Below are 26,057 nucleotides of genomic sequence, written 5' to 3' on the forward strand. Positions count from 1 at the left end.
AGTTAGTCGTTTCTCCAAAACCCGACACGTTTTGAACAGGAACAATAGTTTAAGTTCACTGTAATATTGCAGGAGCACATTAAGTGTGGTGATATTGCCTTGGACTCTGTATACAAAGACCACATAGAAAGATCTCCTAAAATGTTAATTTAACAAAAAAATTACCCTAATGTTACGTGTAGTACAAGGTTTCGAAAGAACCAGTAAGTAAATTAAAATAAAATACCGCAATTTTTTTTTTTTTGATGTGACAGTAATCAGCAATTAATACTGATATCAATAATACACTAGTATCGTTTGTCGTAGGTACTGCCGTGAATGTTGTTTGTATCGCTCAGTTACTGAATGAATCAACGAATAAAGTGTGCTTTAGACATAAGGATTATTCTCGAAAGTTCTCGAACATTGTTCTTGAAATTTCGCAATTACGTACAGTATCTAATTATTTTAAAATTTGCAGATTGCAGCAGACATATAAAATAATTTAAAGAGTTATCAGTTAGAGACTATATTATTATACAATATTTATCACAGATTTTGCAACAATTAAACCTATATGTATAGTAAAACGTATATAACTCTATCCTTAGTCTAATCAAACCATTATGCACATTTCAAAATATGTTTTTATTGTAAATATGATATACCAGAAAATTTATTTCGTTAGAGGGTGATTTACAGAATTGTCTCTATGAAAGCTCGCTTCATAGACTTTATTCACGATGCACAATTAACCTCATTTCCTCTTCACATAAGCGATGACTCTGAAATGAGAAAAATCAAGCTGTAAACATCAAAAAGTTAAGCTTCAATAAAGAAGCGTATAACATGTTATGTGTTTCGCAAGAAAGATGGCCAAAGTAATACGTTTTTTAAGCCATACATAAAAGCTTGCGAAATGAAACGGGGTCCTATCTGGCTGGCCCGTCAATCTTATTGTCGTTCAATTTGAATTTCCGCTTAGACTGGTTTTTGTTAGGACTTAACTTGGAGCTATGAAATGCGCGAGTGCTTTCAACTCAACAGAAAGAATACCACGAATTATTTTTAAAAAAACATTTACAAATACAATATTTATTTTAATTTAGGAAATTGTAGTCGGGTTTAGTGTCCCCACTCATAGTATTTCAAAAGAAAAGGATTTTTTATAGGATTCAAATTATTATTATTAAATACAAACAAATAAAATGACTTTGATGCTTGAGTGTTTGTTTATCAATTATAAATATCACTCGGTGGGAGGCTCCTTTACACAGGATGCCGGCTGGATTATGGGTACTACAATGGCTCCTATTTCTGCCGTGTAGCAGCAGTAATGTGTAAGCATTACTGTGTTTCGGTCTGAAGGGCGCCGTAGCTAGTGAAATTACTAATGAGATTTAACATCTTATATCTAAGGTGACAAGAATAAGAATAATATGAAAAAGAAAAGTAAATTAATATTTTTTAGTTGACATTAAATATAAAAATCTCCGTCTTTGTGGCTCCACACGCGTCTCTGCCGTATCGGGACGAAAAACCTAACATTTGTCACTACATTGGAATCTGTTGAATTAGACGCTTCAAGGATTCGAGGAGATGGGAATTTGAGCTCACTTTTTGTTTCTTTGTCAAATTACTGACAGCGAAGCCGGAACATGCGTCGCTGTTTTTATGGCCCCATATTTAACAAAACATGTAGCCTGGCATTATTGTAGCAATTTTAGGTTATGATGAAACTTTCTTTTGCGATATCAGAACTTTGTAGTTATTTGAAGACTTAGATTTAGCCATTTTAGTCGACTTTCTGTTCCAACACCAGATGACTTACAGAGTCGTTACAGGAACTTTTGTAAGTGGTTATTTGAAGCTATCCAAATCCTGGAAACACCGAACAGATTGGAAGTTATGTCATAAACAGCAGGCAATATCTAATCGCGTAGTGTCACGCTGCCAACTTGTATTACTTATCCAATAATGTCCAATAATAAAAGTTTAAAGCTAGTTGAATCAAGTTAATGAAAATCAAACAGTGATCGGGGCTCGTGACTATGACTCAGTTAGATGAATTACCTTCCTTCTCATTTTCTAATATGCATAAAGCAATAAGTGCTTTGTATTAGCGTGTCTCGGCTGACGCGAAATGGATTAAGAAAGCTTTTAATTTTGTAAACGTTTACTTTTGATGTAAGCTTAATAAGTTTTAGAGATTGATGTCAGAATGTTTAATGATTAATGCTTATATAATAAATTTAGGGATTATTTTGGATTCGTACCGAATGGAACACTTGTTTATGGAAGAGGAGGAGAAACAAACATAATTCGTCTAATGAGTTTCTCTGGCCTTTCAGGTGAGTGAGTTTCTTGCGACCGTTCTTTTCGGGTCTGAGGCATACTATTTCAAATGGGTGATAGGTTTTGATGTGTAATAAGTGTTTTTAAATCCTAATTTGAAAAAATAATTTTGAATTTGAAAGTGTATACGATGAATTTTATATTGTGAATTTTGAAGGTGCCAGGCACGGTTCAGTTCGCAAACGTTGTTTCGCCTACACTAAGTTTGATGAACTTTCAGCATAGTCTTTGGTCGGGCAGTACTGGACGCCGTAGTCCGTTACGACTCAAGTCATATAATTGATATGTAAATCGACTTATAATACAGAAGACCTACTTACCTATATATTCGTAATTCAAATAGTTCAGTTAGCTATGTGTGGTAGGGAGCGTAGCCTATGTCGACTCGACCTGCAAACATCGCGCAATGAAACTCATTCTACAGTTCTGCGTAGATTGGGGATAGATTATTAATTAAATTAATTTTTTAGCCATAGGCCTTCTTATGTCTTTGGCAACTGGAGTATCTCTAAAATAAAAATAAAATAAAATAAAATAATAAGCTAATAATTGTGTATATTTTGAGATCCAATACCTTTGTGCGTAACTAAATAATAAGCAATGGTAAATGTGTTTGTTGGAATGTCTAAAATCCTTCGTGAATTATACAAAAAATTAAATTCTGAAGAATTTGAGGCTTCAATGAATATATTCTAATCTATATAACTTTTGAGAGTTTGAGAAATAAGGCCGAGAAAACTTACAAAATTTATCTTATCTAGTATAATTATGTTACTAGCTGACCCGGTAAATTTAGTTTCATCTAAAAAAATATTTTTAGTTTTCAACCGCTTTTTCTGCGATTTTTAAGGCCAACTACCACGAAAAAGCATTTTCAAAATTTATAGATAGCTACTGCAATATACTCCTTTACACCATGTTAAGCGATTTATTTCAGTCACTACTAATATGCAGATTTTGCGATTAAGAAACGTGTGAGCAAGCTACGCATGCCTTCTACCTCCCTGCGATATGTTGAGTCATTGAAAATTCAACCTTTAATGGGAACTACTTGCGATTGAAATTAATAACTTTCCCGCCCGCAGTCGTACGACCGCATGCGCACCCGTCACTGGACCGCACCATATTATCGCGCACTCGATTGTTTGTCGTCATACTATTCAATGATTTGTCCAAATGACGTAGTATAAGAGACAAATTTTATCTGCTTGACATAACAGTTTATGACGTGATTATCTCAGAGATAACACGCTCTAAACAGTCATACGGATCTGTGGTGAGTACGTGGCTGCTCACGATTCCATAAGGTGTCCCGATAGCATCTGTTGTGGATACATCAAGGATTTGTAGTTACACGTATCAACTACGATGAATATCAAGCTTGCAGAGATCGTGAGTGCCATGGACGCAACCGCAATCCTTAACAAAACAATCTTGTCTTCCTCCTACAACAATAATAAAACAACACAGTGCACGCCCTTTAAGTTACTAAATTTCATATGAGCAATATGATCCTCTATCGTAAAAAAATTAAAATTTCTCACCGTACACGTTGCATTGACAAACCACCATGACATACCAAAGTATGCCCGTGTATCAGCACACCACGTAAATAAGCATGTACAGGGGCACCTGTACATGCTTATTACACTGCAGCACCACACCGCAGCGTCAAAAGCAGATGCTGCGATTGAAAAAAAACACAGGTCGCGCCTGACGATGCTCTACGCCTCTTCCGTACTACGCATTACGCTAGGATAAGCAGCAAGTGCAGTTTCCATTTTGTAGCACACCGAGCCAGTGGCACACCGTTGGATCTATTAAACATGGAAATATAAAAAAAAAAACATTATTTCATTCAAAAGTTGTTTCATAACATGCAATAAAAACGTAAACACTATGAAGTTTAGCATCTTGTCATATTCCGTTATTATATATATCCGTTCTCGTTCGGTCGAACCTGACCAAATTTTGAAAGATCTCACCAACTATGGCAACGACACACAGACTCATAGCCAAAGTACATTCACCTGTGGTCTTCCATCGCTTGAGTCTCGCTGTATCATGCGAATATTGCGCAAGGCATCACGTGACATCTCCCGCTGTTCTGCACTACGCATTGCAGCACACTCGTTCCAGTATGTAAACAAAATTCGTTACAAAGTACAACTTTAAACATCATAGTTAAAGTTTCCCATACTCGTATGCTCAGCATAATGATACTGAACTGAACTTATTACTCGTCACTTTCGGAAAACTCACATGGCATGTGTATGACATGACGTCTTAAGGCTCTAAAAATATCCCATACGTAATAACTAATAACGCATTAGTAAATTTACTACTATTATTAACAGAAAATATAATCACAAAATAGCAACTCACTGAACAATTTATTTCTCTTAAGTGTTGTTGCATATAAGTGCTCAGCACTCATTGGAGACGGTATCTTTTTATTTATAAATCTTAAACTTATTTTCACAAAAAGGAATTTCTTATAAATTAAAACACTTAATTGAATCAATCACACGGCTTTGTAAACAGTAGCTATGAAACTCTTTTTTGGTTTTAAAACTACCTTCAAAAATAACAGCGTATAATCGATAAATTTAAGTCTTACCAAATTAAGTGAACTTGAATCATTTATCTCACTCCTGTTGACGAAGAAAGAGCCTCCGCATATTTTTTCAAAGGTGTGACGACAACAGTGGTGTCGATTGATGTTGGTGATCACTCATAATTAGATAATCGAAAGAAAACTGCATGAGTTGTTGATCACCTTCGTATATTAAACAGGCAGGCCACTACCGTTCTACACCTCGAGCACGAATGCCTCGAGTATATAATATCGGTGATAAAGAGAACTGCCAATGAAATTTTAAAAACTCTCCATACGCTTGGTATTAATAAAATGTTTGAGTACTGGGCTATTAATAGGTACAATGAGATAGATCAGATCATTTTCTGTCACAAACAGAAAATGATCTGGCCGTCCACGTAGTGTTCGTACGAAAAAGGTGTTCAAAGCTGTCCGAAAGCAAAAGATTTTATCTTTTGAGATGAAGATAGCACGTAGAACCATGTCGCGTATTTTAAAAGATGACTTAGAACTTGCAGCTTTGAGAAGTATTGGTCATTTCTTAACTGATAATTTAAAAAATAATAAGGGTTGTAAGATCGAAACAACTACTGAAGCGGTACGCAATGGTCACAGAAAAATTTTGCTTACGCATGAGAATATTTCAGTATTTATGGCAAGATTATTAATATATATTAGATATTTTCGAATGGATGACATATTTTGACGTCCGGTTAGGTATATCAAAATTATTTCTTCATAAAAATTTTTGCACACTTTATAATAACAAGGCGGTGCGTTGTCGAATTGGAATCTATTATTGAGCATTCCTACCGTGCTGTATTTGTATATTCATCTCTCATGCTATCCTTAATTATGTCCATTCAATCGTTATTGAAATATATTTTAAACGAATGCCAATAATAAAAATACCAGTCCAACCATTTTCCGATATTTTCACCTCTTTGTTTCTGAATAATATGTATTCTGGTTTATCAATAGCTCTGCATTGTTTGAGCTACTTTGATCAAAGTTATTTGAAGCAGTTGTAGTAGATATTGGTTTTATGGCAAATGAGAATATTTAACATTCTGAGGAATTTGGTTGTAGTGTTGTTGTTGATGTAGTCTACTCAAGTATCCTGATTTTAATATTATTTATTTATTTAGGCACAGCCTGTACTATGGCAATGTGGCTCTCCGACACGACAGGTGCAAGACAACGATATATTTTATACAATGTACTTACTTAAACATGCATAAATACTTATAAACATCCATGACACGAAATGAAACATTCAAATTCCTCATATAAATGTGTGCACCTACCGGGATTCGAAACTCACCACTGGGCTATAGAGTTCGTCAAAAGTGTCTATTAATTGAACCGTCAGGTTTCAGAAAATTATCTCCAAAGAATTACAAATCTACTAACGCACTAATGGACTAACTATTCTAGTAAGAAAATATACTACATTATATGCTAGATGCAGATTCACTCCTGTTGCTAATAGATGGGATGAGACAAAATGTAGTTTGTAGAACTTTGTACAAACATTTATGCGACTTATTTGATTATCCCAACATTTGACAGTGAAAGTTGTAATAGGAAGCCCTTTGAGCAACAATTGTTTTAATATAAGAAATATTGTCTTATTGCATACAATGTTTAAATATTATTATTGTAGCTGTTTTATTCAAACGCAGAAAGAGATTTACAATTAGGAGCTGTTATTACTGTATACTCGATCTTTTAATAAGTACCTACGTCTTTGAAGAGCAGTATTGTCTATGTTGCGTGCTCGCTTGCACTAACCAGCCATATGAGAGAAACCAGTAAAGTTTATAAATTGCACATTATGTCAGAGTTGAAAAATGTTTAGAGTTTGTTATAGATGTTGAATAAAAAAGTTCTTGCTATATAATACTAGCTTGTGTCCACAGCGTTGTCTGCATGGAATTCCACGTTGAGTATTGGGGAAATGTGAATAGTAAAAATTTAAACTGTAAATAAATTTCACTTTCCCACGTGACAATAATCTATGTCAATTTTTAATGACACCTGGTTAGCTTTTTTTCTATTATTTAGTTTCGCTACGTGCAATAATATGTAAATTTTACATTTTTATTAATTGTAGCACCTTGCCAAGAAATGAAAACATAATTTCTGTTCCATTACTGTCAAACAAAGATAAGATCACTCGCTGGACAAATTTCATAAAAATCGGTCCAAAACCCGTTGAACGCTGAGATAAAAGTTTTATCAACGTGAGTCCAGTCGTTTCGGATTTTATAGGTATACACATACACACAGCGTTTATTTATAAATATAGACTGGGGGATCCAATAGACGTTGTCCTGTACAAATAAAATATGTTAATTATGAATTTATGAAAGGTTTCATGATAGTGAAGGAATGCAGGCAAGTATGTGAGGAAAAAGCTAATGCAAGACAGACATCTTAGTATAAGTTAAGTATATATTTTAATGTCCAGCAGAACTCTCGTTTTTCCTGTAATTCTGTAAACGAGATTCGGAAGCACTTACAATACGGTGGGCCCTAATATTCAATCAATCTCCAATGTCATTAAAATAATATTCCAAAATTCGTCCCATATTGGAAGCCAAATCCAAATTCCTAAAGGAAGCGTCGATAAACGAGTTATGCAGGAGCACGCGTGTCTGCGCGCGGTCGTATTTAGAGAGATCCTCTGCACGAGAGAGCGACATCTGGTGGTTGGTGCATCTCTTCCGGACGGAGTTGCCAGTTGTCGTTATTGTACTGCACATTGCCACATGTGGTCTTTAAGTAAATTTGAAAAAAAAACAAACAATATTCATATCGTTACAGAATGGTATGACAGGGACGCGGACGATTTTTATACGATTTTTTTAACACAATTCCAACTTAACTTTATATTCAAAGCTAAAGAACTGTAAATTTATTAGAAATAACCACCGAGTTGGTCTAGAAAAACAAAAATAACCATAAACATTATCGAAAACATTTGTCAGGGGAAAAATCGAAATTGAAACATTATCAAGTTGGCGTGTAAATCAGAGAGGCTGTTAGCTACACCTGATCGCTTACCTCTGAATTATTACGTTTTGCACCTTTTCATGGTGAAACTTTACATTGAAACTTATAGTACTTCTAACTTTCATTTAAAATGGCAGTTTTAAAGCAAATACAATTTCAAGCCCTTACATTATGAGCGGTGGGTTTACTTACAGCTGGCGATAACCCATAATCATTTTCAGGCATTTATCAAGGAAATTCTATTGTAATGACTCCGTTATTGTAATTCTGTTCTTATTATTGTAATCAATGAAGGTTTTACACTGCATGTTATGGATATTTTTGTACTTCAAGTCTTTCTTGTTGATACGCTTTCTAGTGAATTTTCATTTGTCGCGCTTTTTTTTTGTTTTGCCTTCTGCCTTTAACAGCATGAACAGCCTTTATGTTGTAAGAGCACGTGGCCGCCCTAATCTTTTAAGCTCTTCGACAGAGGAAGTGTTGTTATATCCATTAATAGTAAGATATACGAACATACGTCTGATACCAAGCTTTTGTAATGTCTTGAAAATGACTGAAGGCTTCATATCTACTTCCTGCAAAGTAGTAGAAATAGATACTTACTATTATTATTGTTATTTTTTGGCAATATTTAGTCACAATTTTAAGTATTGTCATCCCGAAGAAAAGTGTATTAATAACACTTAATATTTATTCAGAAATATGCAATTTAATATATTATCTGTATAAAATTAATTAGATTCGTACTTATTCAACTTATATCAGAATAAAAGTGTTTCACCACATTAATGAAGAGTGACATATCCATGACCTGAATCTATTTAGTTATCTGCTATTCAAACATATTCACTTTCACATTTCAAAAGCAAACCCAGTTCAAATTTATATCTTGAAATTCGAAAGCACTTTATTGTCTAATAACACTACAAAATCATATTTCCACGTATATGTTATATGTTTTTATGAGCTTTAATGATAATATTATTGTTAATATAATTTAATACATAATAATACAATTTGATAATAATTATAAATGTAAAAAATTTAATAGATTTTATCATTTAATGGAATATACTTAGACAATATGTTTTTGGACAAAATTTGTAACCACGGTACATGTAAATAAATAATTCATAATTCAATTAAATACATTTTGATATTTCTATTCGATATTTTGTCGAAAATTAGATTTTTTTTCTTACAGAAAGACACTTTTGCATTCAAATAATTAACTGTTGGTCAACACATCCAACGTTTCTGGGCTGATTTGAAAAAGTATTGATTCTCTATTTGAAAATTTATAATATTAACTTAGATTAGAGAGAAGATCTTCCTATGCTTGGTTACATTGCAAAGACAATACTAGGATGTATTATCTGGAAGTGATTGTGGATTGTATGAGTATAGGGATATAGCGTTTTAGAACAAAAATATATCTTTATTTAACTTTGTGATAAATGAAGTAACATTTTATAATAATAATTTATTTTAGGGCCACAGCCAATGTAATATAAACGATTTGTTATGTTTTTAAAGACATATACCCTCACTTCTAAGATTAATACACAAATAAAATCTGAAAAAAAATTTTTTTTAACAAAACATACAAGTTTTTGTGACGATACGTCACTCCAACGGTTAGCTCAGTTGGCAGAGCACTCGCACGGAACGCGAGAGGTCGTGGGTTCGAGTCCCGCAGCGTTCATAAAATATTGTTTTCAAATTTTATTTGTGAAAAAAACGTTGACCTGGCAAACGTTGTTTTGCCATATAAATTATATATGTAAACCTTCCTTGAGCTTCAACGAATCTATTACAGAGATTTCATTGAGATCGGTTGAATAGTTTAGGAGTTATTAGGGAACATACAAACATAAATTCTCTTTAATATATATAGATATTTTATAAATATAATGCTAGTAAAATCTTATTCTAGGGTTAGTGACACATTAAATACATTTATTGGAACAATTTAATTTAAACAGCCAATGTCTATTTATTATATTTTTAAAACTATTCACGACACTTAAAACAATATTGGAACTTTTACTAATGCGGTCTCTAATGGACTATTTTTTTATAATTACTGCATAAAAAAACATTAAAGAAGAGCTACAATAACGTGGCCGGTCCATAAACATTCTAAATGCGTTGCTATATTTATTGACCTCTTATAATTAACCCACAGATTGTTTGAATAAAAAGACTGACAATATTATGAGGTAAACAGAAGCTTTTTAATATTTTTATTGCATTGCTTAAATCTTGTTATACATGGGGCAAACTAAAATTTTTGCATTTCTAGCTAATCGGAACTATTTGAATGTTATGTTTTTGAAACGTTGCAATCTTCTTAGTTATAAATAAAACAATTAAAAACAACTAAAATCAAAGTTCTACGTACGCAACGAAATTCGAATTAAGTCAAAAAGATTTCAGAGCGATAATATTTAATGATTTTAAAAGTTCTCTCTCTCCGCAAGACTGTGCCGCTTGTCTTCAAAATGCGTTTGGGATACATGCACCTTGCTTGGTTTCTTTACATGACGAATTTTGTGAAGTGTGGCCTTCAACTTCCGTCAACGAAAATAATGTGGCTACTGTTAAGCGGCTAATTCAAGAAAATCCGCGGATTACCTATGAGACAATTCGAGGAATATTGGGAATAGGTATGAGCCAAATTCAGAAAATTTTACACGAAGAATTGAAAGTTCGGAAACTTTGTTGTCTTTCGATACCTTATGAACATTTTTTTATAAATTTAATTTGTGTAATTAATCCCAGAAGTGGGGGTTATCACTTTAAAAAATAACGAATTGTATAGTCAGTCTCTACCGTATTCGAATGTGTCATTATTAAATGATTACCTGGCTGGGAGAAAAATCAGATTTCCTAAACTCGTTCGTGTGGCAACGATAATTCTATGCTTGCATTTGGCATAATAATATATAGCCTGGGCAGTAAAGTCCGCCATTGGCGACAAGATGGACCGATAATCTAGTCAAGATGGCCGAAATACGTTGGATGAGGGCAGCGCTGGACCAATCGTCGTGGAGATCCTTGGGGGAGACCTTTATACAGCAGTGGACGTCTTGCGGCTGATGTTGATGATTATATGTAGCCTCTATGTTGTCCTGAGTCCTTGTCATATATAATATTCATGCAAAATTTGAATAAAGTCTATGCAGTAAATATTATGTTTTTCAAACCAGACAAACGTATAAATTGACAAGTTCTATAAAGCACTTTATTGGTTTTGGTATTGTTTATAGAACATATAGCACTATTATTTAAAAATATATATTATGTACATTCGCTTACTTTGTTACAATTTAATTGTATGTACACATTTTTCTTTAACACTCAGTTGATTAGCTCCTGTAGTAAACAGTTATTTACGCCATCACATAAGTAGAAACATTAATATATAAATTCATCCAGTTATTACTCTCAATCAATTTGGCCCTAATAATATTTTATAGAAAACAAATAACAAATTAAGCGAAATAAAACTTACTAAAGAAAAGCTTCACTAACTTGCTACTATTATTCTTGCTAGCTCTATAACTAAAAATTTCACTTAGAATCCTCAGCCAGGTAGAAATATATTTTCCAACGCTTACCAAAGTAAGCGTTAAACAAACCGTAAACAACTAAAATAACGCTGCTATTTGGCACTGATTGTTGCCGTGCGTAAAAAACTCTCCTAACTACCGATACTGGCTCCCTTCCATTTCCATTAGCAAATGTTTAGCCAAAGTGTTTCCCAAACTTGGACCCATTACGATCGCCAGTTTCCTTTTGTCATTCCCCTAACTAACTTTTTTCATTCCCTCTGCTTTTTAACAAAGTGTTTTTTCCGATGCAAGTTCGCAGTTTATCGTGTAAATCCCCTTTTATATCTTTGTTAATATAACTCTATAATTGAAAGTGAGATATAGAAATGGACGGCTTTATGAGCTACTTTGGATCATTGTATTCTTAATTAAAATGACCTTATAAAACATGGAATAAATCTTCATATGATGAAACATATCGGTACCTGGCGGGTGAGGATTAAACCGAAGGATACGTGGTGAGAGTCAACGGTTCAACATATTGCATCACCGACACTTTTTAAAATGACCCTGTCTATTTATTTGAGTGTAGATCATTTGCTGCAGATCTTCGTAGTAAATTCCGCTGAGACGCGACTATCATACATTTTCACATCTTCCAACTTAGTTTTATGGAATGAGAAAGTTTACGATTTATGGACTCACAACATTTCGCTGTGTGTTGTATTCGCTGTGTTAAGATGTGACGTATTGTTCGCTTTTAAGTTTTATGGTGTGCAGCAGGAGATGGAATCTGATTTTTCCGGTGGGTATGGTTTGGTGTATTAAAATATTATCGGGTATTTCTACTCTATATACATAGCCTAGGTGATGCCGTAAACAGGGGCCATGCAGGTTTCTCTCGGAAAATCGTCGACCAGTGCCGGGACAAACATGTGTCTTCTATCGAGTCCTCTCCCGAGAAGGTCGTGGAATGGGGTAAATTGAACCTTGTCCAATTCAACCCCCAGAAGACTCAAGTTTGCGCATTTACCACAAAGAAAAAATCCTGTTTGTCGTATCACCGCTTTTCGACAGCACTTCCCTTAACGCCTCGCCTAGCATCGAAAAAGTCCCGAAGATATGTTTAACCTGATTCCTGCCGCCGAATTCCATCTTTGCACGACACGCCATAAATTAGGATATCATCCCCACTATCTGGATGTGTGGTCCTCTACTATGCACTTTTCAAGGAGCTTTCTTCCACGTACTACAAAGCTTTGGAATGAGCTTCTTTGTGCTTTGATTGGCGAATAGGCTTAGTTCTGCAGCATATGCGATTAAGAAAATCAGACGGTTAACTGACATAGATACGGCGAGATTAGTATACTTTAGTTATTTTCATAGTATTATGTCCTATGGTATATTGTTATGGGGCAGTGCGGCCGATATTAATACTATCTTTGTGCTGCAGAAGAGGGCTATTCGCGCGATTTATAACCTAGGTCCTAAAGAATCATTAAGAGAAAAATTTAAAGAAATAAACATTTTGACTGTTGCTTCTCAATACATTTTTGATAATGTTTTGTATGTTCATAAGAACATTGAGGAATTTTCTAGAAACTGTGACATTCATAATGTTAACAAGAGGAACAAACATAAACTTGTTATGCCTACTACTCGGTTGGGTCGAGTTAGTAAGTCTTTTGTTGGGCGATGTATATGCATCTACAATATGATCCATCCCAATACAATCCCAAAATGTACAAAACAAATGTGTTATGAAATTTAAAAGAATTGTTAAAAAACGTTTGTGTGGGAAAGGTTATTATAGCATTAACGATTTTCTTAATGACACCACGGACTGGGATTAAAGCGAACACCCTCAGGCTCTTTAATTATTAATGTTTATTGTACGATATTACATTGTAATCCATATTTTATATAAAAAAAAAAGCCCGCTGAGTTTCTTTCGCCCATTCTTCTCAGGTCTGAGGCAGTCTCTTTTGAATGGGTGGTAGATTTTGACGTTCAATAAGTGATTATAAATCCTATTTTGAATAAAAATATTTGAATTTGAATTTGTGCGGTGTTTCCGGGACGATACGTTATGGGTACCTTCAAAAAAGCGCGTACAACTTTCTTAAAGGCCGTCAACGCTCCTGTGATTCCACTAGTGTTGCAAGAGAATGTGGGCGGCGGTGATCACTTAGCACCAGGTGACCCGTACGCTCGTTTGTCCTCCCTTTTCCATAAAAAAAAACTATTTTGACTATGCATACATATTCTATTATTATATTAATATCACTAAAATATCTGTGGTGAATGATTGATCGTAACACTGTAAAATCAATAACTAATGTTAGTTAATTATTCTACATATTATATATATTTGTGTCTATAGGAATACGCTCCAGAGCAGAGAAATACCACATAGCCAGCCGTGCGAAACACATATTTTCCATTAATCATGGTAGTTTTTTTTGTATCCCTCCAGTTTATTAAGTAAAACAATAATTGTTTAGTGTTGGTTAACTTTTAAGATTGATCTCACATTATATTGTCGAGTTATACGAGTATTATATAGTGGAGGCTTTAAATGGTTTAATTTTTGTCTTCGAAGCATTAATAACTCAAGTTGATCAATATGCGTCGGTTTAAGAATCCTGCCGAAATAATATAGATACATGAATATGTTTACACAAAAAAATTGAATTATGCGGAAATCTATACTTTTAAAATCTAATAAAAGACGATCTTAACTATTCACTTCGACAGTGTTTCACCTGCCTCGAAATCACCTAACAGTTCGACATCAACACTAATTACCATTCATTAATACAATAAAACTTACAATTTCATTTGGTTATTTAAAAATATATTAACTGAACTTGAATCTTACTTACCTTTATAATATTTGTAACGATTAAAAGAAGTAAACGTACATTAAAATTGTCGAGCACGTGTCTTGCTATAATTAACTGCTTAATCGCTGTTAAGACAACGTCGTGAACGTGTTAATGATAATTTGAAGAAGATTACGACATTTAAAACAGTGCTCAGTAATACAGTACTTGGATTAACAAAAGAAACAACCTTTTAAATAATTTTATAGAAATTATACATCTCAAATTCAAATTCAATTTTTTTTTAATAAAATAGGATGTGGCACCACTTATTGAAAATCAAAGGCGGCTCCGTTCCCAATCTGTGGCATCGTTTAGAAAGTCATTTATGTTAAAGTAACCTTTACCACACAAACGTTTCTTAACAATTCTTTTGAATATCGTAATACTTTTGTCTCACTTAGGTATACAAATTTGGAAATAGACAAATATTATTATTTTTTCATTCACGGTTTTCCTAAATGAAATAAATCAGGCAATAAAGTATTTCTTAAATAATAATAAAAATATTTCCATCCTTAACCAAGGATCAATCAATTATTAAGCGATAAATCATACTAAGTGAGGTATGGTTTATATTTTTTCTGTGTCATCATGATAATTCAAAGCTACTAATAATATGAAATGCGCTTTTGTTTTTGATATTAGTTGGAATTTAATTGGATTGTATTCAGATAAGGTGTTAATACATGCCAGTGACCTTGGTCATACAGCGACGGCAACTGACCAGGCCGTAAGAGTCGTGTTTAAATGTGTAAATAATAATTTATTAAGATAACCAACCGATGTAATTTAAAGTAAGTTTTAGTAACAACATGTGATTTGAAAAAATAAAATGTAAAACAACCATCCCACGTATCATGATACGTTAAAATATAATTTTTCAGAACTTCTCGTTATACTAATTTAGAGAAAAACTTTGAGAAAAATTCAAATATTTTATTCAAAATATGATATTATGATATCACTTATTGAAACCCTTTTCTTATTATTGTAACCTTTACCACACAAACGGTTTTTGATAATTCTCTTGAATTTCGTAACACTTTTTTTCATGAACTTTTTCTGGCATCTCACTGAAGACTTACTAACTCAACTTAGCCGAGTAGTAGGCATTACAGGTATCTTACTATGGGGTTATGCTGCTGACATTGATATATTGTTTGCTCTGCAAAAGAGAGCTGTTCGTGCTATATATCAGCTTGGTTATAAACAGTCTCTCAAAGAAAAATTTAAAGAAATAAATATTATGACTGTTCATTCTCAGTACATTTATGAAAATTTAATAAACGTTCACAAAAATCGCCACCTTTTTGCTCTTAATAGTGATTTTCATTATTATAACACTAGAGATAAGGGATTGCTTGTAACTAATTCTAGTAGGCTTTATAAGATACACAATAGCTTTAAAGGTAAATGTATACACTTCTATAATAAAGTCCCAGCCACTGTTCAGGCATCATCTATAAAGAAATTTAAATGTTTTTAAAAAAAATGGCTCTGTCGTAAATCCTATTAATCCACTGCTGAATATCTAAATGATCAGACAGCCTGGGACTAGATTGTGATTATTTTATAGCGATAGAAATGACTGTACAATATTGTATATGTTTATTGAAAAGAGCGCAAAAAAAGAATGCTGTGAGAGTTTCTTGCGCCGCTTCTTCTCTCTCAGAGCACCTTTTGTTTCCAAAGCGGTAGTAGTATCTAGAAGTTATTAGAAATGACATCAAAAAGAATTCTTTCTAAGCCTTTTATGCCTTTTACAAGCTAGTCTTTCAGTTTAAAGAGCACCATATCTATTAAAATTACTCGGCTAATGAGACCACCGGATGTCTGAAATTGCGATGTCGCTCAGAATTTTGGGTTTTTCAAAAAAGCTGAGTGGAACTGCAAATGCTATTTTTTTTTTATGGAATAGGAGAACAAACGAGCGTACGGGTCACCTGGTGTTAAGTGATCACCGCCGCCCACATTCTCTTGCAACACCAGAGGAATCACAAGAGCGTTGCCGGCCTTTAAGGAAGGTGTACGCGCTTTTTTTGAAGGTACCCATGTTGTATCGTCCCGGAAACACCGCACAAGGAAGCTCATTCCACAGCTTTGTAGTACGAGGGAGAAAGCTTCTTGAAAACCGCACTGTGGAGGACCGCCACACATCCAGATGGTGGGGATGATATCCTAACTTGTGGCGTGTCGTGCGAAGGTTGTTTAATATTTTATATTATTTTATTATTATTATTTTTTTTAATATTGTTTTTTTATTCTTTTTATTTTCATAAAAAGTATAAAAAAACAATATTTAATGATGTATAATATTGTACAAGTTTTAAATTCTAATCAGAAACAATAATAAAGTATACTTACTCAACAAATACCGAAGCATAATATATAGTCATACCATAAATAATTGTTTCTATGTGAAAATAGTGCAAAAATATTATGTGCTCGATCAAAAATCTCAGAACTACCATTTCATGTTTCATGGTCTTATCATTAGTAAAATAAAGTCGAGGAAAGTCCTCCACAATGTCAGCGCTTGAGTAAAATTTGAAGAAAACTTATAAAAGTTAAAGAATGATAATGGAAGGCCGTTAAATTGAATTAAAACATGTCATAAAAATGTAATTATCATAAAAATCGCGTGATGATACGCGGCTGAAACGGGCTGGGTGGGGCCGAACTGCGAGGGTTGCACAAACTCATAATTATCTTACCCGAACTTAAACAAGATTAAAATTATAAAGGATATGAACTTTGTGATCTACAAAATTTATTCAAATTTTATTTATATTTCGTACTAAAAACTTCTTAAGGCACTTTGGGCAATTTAATTGATGTGTAACCATGTAACGCGTGTTGGGATAAAGCTGGAGTCGACTAAGAAAGACTCACAAATGAGCATAGTTGTAATTCATATTATTAATAAAGTTTCCACTTTGGCAGTGTGTTCAGTGTGTGTGGTAACCGTTCTCTTACTTATTTAAGGGATGTTCGGATAACCGAGCGGTCTCCTGAAGGTTAGTGATCACCGCTACCTATTCTAGCAACAGCAAAGGAATCACAATAGTTTTGCCGATCTTTGAAATTGATTAACAGGTGTTTTTGAAGGTACCTTATGTACCTTATAGGTAGATATTATATCGAGCTGGTAATACCGTTAAAAATTTTATCTTTATATCTGGTCGTTCGGGTTAATCTCCTAAACAACTAAACCAATTGTAATAACAGGGATCACACTGGCAGATTGTATTGACAAGAATTTGAGGCGATGTAATGAAGTTTCAATTAAAAAATAGTATTAAAACAACATTTCCTTAAACATTTCCAAGATTCTTACAGTTTGTGGTACAAATAATAACAAATGAGATGAGAATTTTAACTAAATAAATTTCTATTGCATCACAGGAACATGCCGATTTTTTCGTAAAAAATTTTAACAATTTAAAATCAAGATCTTGTCAAAAACGAAAACAGCAGGCAGAACTGTGAAAAATTACTTCATTGAGATTTTTCATGTAAAAATAATATTTGCGATATTTTAAATTGAAAAATAAATCTGACTTTGAAGTGACCGTCGTACTCGTCAACCAATCTTAACAAAAAAATCTCAAAAAAGCAATACGCCCCATTTTCTCTCGCGAGTGAAGCGAAAGTGATGACGTATTGGTGTAATTCGGGCTTCCAACATAGGTTTATATCGGTCTACATAGGTCTACATAGGTCTATATCGGTCTACACAGGTCTACATCGGTCCACATAGGTCTACATCGACCTATATCGGTCTACATAGGTTGTACATCGTTCTACATAGGTCTACATCAGTCTGCCAAATTCAACAAACAATTAATATGGGGGCACTGCAGTGTCTCCGCCAAGTCGAGCAAAGACAAGTGGCACGGCCGTACCATCCTTTTCTCATAGCAGTTCAGGCTATTTTCGACCCCCTATAACTTCGTAGTGGATTAATTTTCAGTAACCAAGGAAACATTATAAAAACACATATATTTTATACACATATATATATTTTAAATTTCATTAAATTTGAACCAATAGTTAAAGAATTATAACTAGTCAACGTTTCTTAATTTTGTCACTCACTCACTGACTGACTGACTGCAGTCATCATCAAAACTCTAAGATTCTACTCTTCAAATTTAGAATACAATTAGTGTGTAGAAGAAATCAAGGAAAAACTTAAGTATTTTGTAATTTCCGGTCAAATTTTCTACATACAACAACTACATAAATAACTTTTTAATATAGATTTCGATATTTTTAATATAGAATTACAAAGTTATTTATGTAGTTAGTGTATGTATTGCAAAACTACGTGTCACTTTCGAGAGTCACTAGTCTGGGCGGCTCACATCTAATTCATACTAACATCTAATCGACTTTGGAAGTATTAAAGTGCAGGAATTTCTAATTTGTGGGTACAATAAACAAAGAAGTCCATTCTTGTCAAAAATTGAAACATCAAAGCATCCAAGAAAAACTGTACCTGAAGCTCAAGAAGTAGTACCGAAAAAGAAAAAGAGGAAGAGCATCTAAAATAAAAAAGCTCATAAGACAGAGGGCTTATATTTCTTGAAAATCCGTTGGGTTTCAAGAAATAGAAGGTACCAGAAAAGAATACTGTAAAAAGTTTCGGGATACATGAACCAATACCAATATCAAGTCAAAAATTTTTTTCAGTCCATACTCAATGGCGTTCTATCTTAAAAAATAATCATAAATTATTTTATAGACTTTACTTACTATTTTTTTCGGTAAACCATTAGATGATAAACTATAATTGATTTGCTGAAAGGTATAACAGACTATAACACAAAATATGGTGTTTTGCTTCTAGTCTTTGCCCTTGATTGGGCTCCAATATGCGTCAGGTTTAGGAAACTGCAAGGGAATCACAGCCTCCAACCACTATTAACTATTATATGATGAATCCCTGTGTTCTTGTATTAAGCTCAGGCACATGGTAACGAGGTATAATACCTTGTTATAATAATTAAAATACAATAACTGTACGCAGTAATACTTTGCAATAGTAATTGAGAAGAACGGCTAATTATCCGCATCCTATGATACATACCCACTCTACTAAAGAGATAAACCCTCCGCGGTTAACGTACTCATAGACACCTACCTCTATATAGTGCTACTCCAGGTCCAATTACCTGAGAACAACCAACAAAGGCTGTCTCTTAGTTCCGGGGTTCTGTAGACACAATAATATACTTAGGAGCTGTTGCATCCGACGGACGAAAGGGAGTGCCAACGCTTTCACACGTTTTGTGAATTTTTTACAATTGTGTGATTCATACTTTTTAGTCGCGAGTTGCAGCCGGTATGATGGTAAAAAGTACAGTAATAAGGAATTCTTATCCGCACATAAGAACTGAATATTGCGCGGTTAACCGGAAAGATTAAAAATATAATTTAAATAGATTTAAGTGACGCGAAGAAGAGAGAATCGAGAAGATAATAGATCATGAAGTGAGATAAGAACGGTCGGCCTCTCGGCCTAATATTTTAGATCAAGTAAAGTAATGTTAAAATTAAAAGATAATAAAAGAATATAATATGTATTAAAAGAAGAAGAATCGTTTCGTGTGAGGGAGGAATCACGCGTTACATTACCATAAAATTAGAAAACTAGTTGTATTATTGTTGAAGACAGTTCAATAAATTATTGAAACTATTAAAGTTGTTTTTCTCTAAACTACGAATTCCCAAGAATTATATCAAATGTATGCTTAACAGTAATTATAAAATGCTAATAATGAAATTAAAGATCATATTACATTTGCGATGGGCAACATATGATCGCGAGCAGCGGCCGGTATAAAATTTATGTAAAACGTATCATGAAAATAAAATACAACTAAACCAGTGTCTGAAAATGGGATCAAATTGTCAAACGGCAATATCTCGTTGCTAATCCGTTTAACAGAATAACACGTAATTGTACACATGTAGCGTTTAACGAAACGTTTTGAGCACAAACCTGGAAAGCCATTAAAACTAAAGCACGATGTAAAAGTGTAAAAACATTGCGAAACGGCCACAACTCACTCCCAATTTGCATTCACATTTGTAACAAACGACTTTAAAACATTATTATTTTTTATTTGAGCAGCGAATTCGGGCCGTGGTTTAAGCGCTATAAATTAACCGGAACAATACACGCTGGATAAATCGGTGTCACATAAGAATGTCGCATTAGGTGTCTGTGGGGTTGCGGGGTCGGGAGGGGTTACAGGGGGTCCGGAGGGGTTACAGGGGTTGGCTGGAAGGTGGAAGCAATAACAGTGGCATGCCACTAGACGTTATTGCGTTGTATTATTTATGTATGTTGGAGGTGACAATTGTGATTTCGTTGAGAGTTTGATTAAGATTGTTACTTACTCAGTCGAGGGTTCATTCTGGCTTTTAGAATTCCATGCTGTCTATTATTTTTTTACAAAGTACTTGATAATATTGTCGCGTATTGCGATGATAATAAAGATAACGAAATTAATTTAACGTGGTAGTGCCATGACTTACTGAAGATTACGCGCAAAATACATCCATGAGTTTTGTGATAATTGCTGACAGTGCCTTGTTTAACTGACTTCTGAGAAAGGGTAGGTTATTAAGTCATCATAATATATAGACTAGTTGCGATCTACACTTCCAGACTGGCCTCATTATGTAAATGTAGTTGTAGTATAGTCTGTCTGTTTGCTCAAGCAAATCTAAACAATATGTTATGTTTTAAAGTGATAACCCTCACTTCTAGGATTAACACACAAATAAAATGTGAAAAATAAAATTTTATGAACGATGCGGGACTCGAACCCTCGATCCTGTGGATGAAGCCACAATACGTTACTCGAACGGTTGGCTCAGTTGGTTAGAGCACTGGCACGGAACGCCGGAGGTCGTGGGTTCGAGTCCCGCATCGTTCATAAAATTTTGTTCTTCAAATTTAATTTAAGCAAATCTCTGAAACACCTCCACTGAATTTCAAGGATCTTTCACTAGATGTAGCTTAAGTAATGTGGACTATAATTGTAATATATTTTTAAGAGACTATAATTGTAAGAGATTTTTTGGTATTTTCAGCTTAATTTCTAATCGCATTCCTGAGAAAATATGACAGATTAACAGACAATGAATTATCTCTACAGGGCCTTTATTTCTTTATTCAAAAAAGATTAAGAAAATTAAATTTTTTTGTTTCACATAGTCAAGCTTCTTCTTAGATCTTTTCGGCAATGACATTGCGCACAAAATAATGTGTATTCAAAAGACCTAAAAATGTACACAGAAAATATCTTTAAATGATTAATACAACAAGTCAATAACAGTAATAAATAACTTTAAAAAACCATTTCAAAACTGAAACGAAATAAACAAATGCAAGACAAAACATTACACGCTGCACTTTCAACAAACGTTATATCAAAGTGTTATGACAGACGCAAACAAGTATGAAATACTCAATAAACAATGTCTTATCTTTTGTATGAGATAAGTAAACAGTTTGCACAAACAGACAGCGGTTACGACTGTGTTTATATCTGCATACTTCACATATTATAAAGGAAAATATTACAATTATATCAGACAGTAGTTCTTCTTTCTGATCTTTATAATTTATTTGTTTGTTTCTACTCACCTATCTATATATATAAAAATGAATTGCTGTTCGTTAGTCTCGTTAAAACTCGAGAGCTGCTGGACCGATTTGGCAAATTAAGGTCTTGAATTATTTGTGGAAGTCCAGAGAAGGTTTAAAAAGTGAATAAATAGGAAAGTGCTGCTAAATTAAATAAAAACAACAAATTTGTTTTTCCTTTGATGTGTCCATACATAATTACTCTCGAATTTATTCACGCACGGTTTGACAGTTCTGCTGTGAAACAATTTCATTACCACAGCAGGGTGCATATTTTACGAAATAATTTTTGATGTTATGATATATTATTGACAAATTTATATAAAAACATTATTTTATTTATTATATACAGAACAACGTCTGTCGGGTCAGCTAGTTACTTTATAAAAATCAAGATGCTTTTAACAGATTCTGTCCTGATAACTGGATACATCTATAAGATGAATCTAATACACTAGTTATAATATACATAGAGTCGGTAATTTTTACAACAATGAAAACATTTGTAGCTAGATTTTTAATTAGTTGGTCTACTCGCTACCCGCTCTACCCAGTAAAAATGGAAGGGATTGACGTATTATTAGAAAATTTGATGCCCTACTCAGAACTCTTTAAAAATGTATAACATTGAAAAAATATAAGATAAATCATTGCCCCACTTGAAATCCTTTAAAAATGAACAGTTATAAAGTAGTATTAGATAATTATTTGCCTTTTTGAATAAGCTTTAACAGTTTGGACCGTTCTGATATTTTTTTTATATAAAAACGTGTTTGTGCGAGGCAAGAAATTTCTTGCAAAATGCGCGGTTGTGGAATTCCAGACGTCAACGTGATGCGAGTGGTATTTTGCACGTAATGTCCGGTGGTGTAATTCGGCTGCTGGAATCATCCCAAGCATCTCCTCTGAGCACTCCCCATGACAAATGCGGTAAAAGAAGCAGAGAGAACGCAACACAACGCAACGCCATAGAATCAAACTAATCGGAGATGACTTGATCATCGATGATTCTAGCCGCTATTTGTTGTATGCGGTCAATTGTAAGAAGCTGGTACTGGGGAGCATCCGCCATGATGTGAGAACAGTATTCAGTGAGGCCAAATTGGCGCTTTATATTATAGTTGCAGGAGGTGGCTTATAGTGAAGTAATATCTCGCTTACTGAGTACAAAAAGCTTTTTGGAGGCCAATTTGGCCTTATCTTCCAAGAGACCACGGAACTTAACGTCGCTCGATATATCGGCTGTGGCAGTTCCAGGGGATACGACAAAGGGAGATTTTTTGTTGCGGTGAACGCACAAACTTTTGTCTTTTTGGGGTTGAATTGGACTAAATTTTGTCGGCCCAATTCCGAGACTTTGCAAAGAATAATCTCGATTTCAAACACAAGTGTGTTCCGGTTTTCGTCTTTTTCTTTTCGTTACCATCCATCGGACATGTTAGCACGGCCGGTGTAGGAAGCATAACCTGTGCTGTCGTCTGCATAGCAATGAATACTGCTGATTTGCAGCATATCATTGACATGCAGAAGAAAAAGTCTAGGGGATACCACCCGGCCTTGCGGGACACCAGCGTTTATGGGTTTTAGGCCAGAGCATGCACCATTGACTTGACTTGATGCTCCGATCGGCCAAAAAGCTAGTGACCCGTTAGCACAACTTCTCGGGAAGCCCATAGGATGACAGATTCACTATAATCGCTTTATGTCACACCCGATCGAAGGCCTTCTCTATGTCCAAACTCACAGCCAACGCCACTCCCTTCGACTCAACCACTTGCGCCCATTTATGGATGAGGTATGCAAGAAGATCACCAGCTGAGCTACCACTGCATACCACTTGGGATGCCTATAGGAGCACCTATAGGTATCTCAAGAGCTGGCAGTTGATAATCGACTCCATTTCTTTGGAGAAATTGGAGGTAATGGCAATGGGGCGGTAGTGGGACGGATCCGAGCGTTCACCTTTCTTAGGGATCGGGTACACTAAAGCCGCCTTCTATAATTTCGGGATTATATCTGAGGAGGAGGAGAGCCGGAAAATATGGGTAAAGACCGGCGCCAGTTCCGGATCACATGCCCGCAGCACTATCGGGGGAATTTGTATTTGTCCAAGGTGAAAAATACCTTAAGCACGGCGCCATGACGGATTTTTACCTCTTGCATGTATAACTCGTACCGCGGATTGTGTGGTGGTGGTGCACCGTGGTCATCCAGAGTCGGATGGACGCGAAGAGGGAGCCCAGGAGATTAGCTTTCTCTTTCACGTCATGGGCCATCGTTCGAGTCATCGTTCCTGTCTGTTGGCAGAATGGCTGGCTAGCACAAGTTTCCTTGGACAGCCTTGGCAAGCAACCAGAACGCCATGGTTTGACCTGCCACCGATAGGCACTGGCGAGAATGGAATCAAGAGTTCCATACCTTGAAGCACCACATCAGCAACAGCGCCAGCAGTGAAATCTGGATCTATCAGCGAAAAACAGACCTACTTCCACGGGCAGGATGCAAAAAAATACCGCATCTCATCCCACTCTGCTGACCTATAGTACCACACGCGGCGACAGCCTAAGAAGCGGGGCCGTGTTAGGCGCGTGATCGGCACGGTGCTCCGGATCAGGCTTATGTAGGACAGTGGTATTTTTCCGGGCGTGCTGTCGCAATTCGGTTATGTCCGTTAGGACCCAACATGGCACTTATAATTAATCTTAAGAAAATAATAACACAACATTTAGCTGGCTCTAATAGCAGCGCCTTCTATCAGGATACAATGAATTAAAAATAATATATTTTTGAATATTTGACACTGCGATCGCTGTCGCTCCTGGATCTAATGTAAATTTTAATTGGATGGAAACATTCCACGATCCCATTTTTAGGAGGACGGTGTTAGTTATTTTTAGATTGATATTTGTATGTAAGATATGGGTAAACGGTTATCGATAAAAAAATTAGATTGTCATATTGGAATGCCACTTCTGTATTCAAAATAATCTATATTAAAACTTTTTGTTCCAGTCTGTACGATTATTAATACAATCTTGCTATCTAGATGATATCTGGTTTCATATTTTCTCTATCTCTCACGTAAATTGCACTCGGACTTTATTAAATACGGCTCAGGGAACATCTGTTGACCGAAACCCACTTTAGTATTAATATTCAACTGACGGCTCTGTCCCTTGTAAAGGGATATTCTCATATACAGTTCACATTATATGTACAGGTATTATGGTAAACCTGATTTCATACCAATTTCTTCTTTGGAATTTCGATTATAAGACGATTAGCGTATAATAATTTTTGAAACCAAAAAAATAATAATTGAATGAAACCTATGGAAAAGGAAGAGAATACAACAAAAATGATAGGAATGATAAATAAGTGCGATCTCAGGTCAGGAAGTGGAAAGGGGGGGTTTCAGGTTAAAAAATTATCGATTTCCGGCGAAACTACAAGTCCTATGGGAAAATGTTGCAGATAGCTGCAAATAGCAAAGTTACAAGTCATAAAAAAATTTGCAACTTTTGTTTTTACACTTTTTTAACATATTCTCAACATTTATGGATTTTATTGTTTTTTTTTTAAATTCCCTTATACGTATTATGTCCAATTATCTACTAAGTCCATAACATATGTACACTACGTGCTATTTCTAACTACTTTGCTTAATTATTAGTCAAACATCATTATGTACATACGACCCTTTTGTCCACAGGAAATGCAGCATCGCGTTTACTTATTTCGATCTGCAGCTTGGTCGCTACATTTGAAATTATGATCAGGTAAACTTAATCCTAATCATTAAAAATACTTTCATTTATTTGCAACGTACGCATTAATATATCTGCTATAGATACATTCATATTTTATGATTATTTATTTTAGTATTAATTATTTCCTTTATTTTATATATATCGGTATGTATGAGGATTTTTATTGCAACACTTCATAGATTATATAATAAGTATGTTAAATACTAACTGTAAATATTGATAAATAAA

General features: G+C 34.5%; 1 protein-coding gene across 2 annotated transcripts in view; it reads left to right on the plus strand.

Moving 5' to 3' along the window:
* Positions 1 to 26,057, plus strand: part of LOC126977404 (uncharacterized) — a 360,855-nt gene that overhangs the window by 331,008 nt on the left and 3,790 nt on the right. For both annotated transcript variants that reach the window (XM_050826232.1, XM_050826312.1), the window contains exon 9: positions 25,772 to 25,838. In XM_050826232.1, the coding sequence (XP_050682189.1) occupies positions 25,772 to 25,838 (67 nt within the window). The remainder of the gene's footprint in view (positions 1 to 25,771; positions 25,839 to 26,057) is intronic.

This window comes from Leptidea sinapis, chromosome 1, assembly GCF_905404315.1.
Source record: "Leptidea sinapis chromosome 1, ilLepSina1.1, whole genome shotgun sequence".
Taxonomy (NCBI): Eukaryota; Metazoa; Arthropoda; class Insecta; order Lepidoptera; family Pieridae; genus Leptidea; species Leptidea sinapis.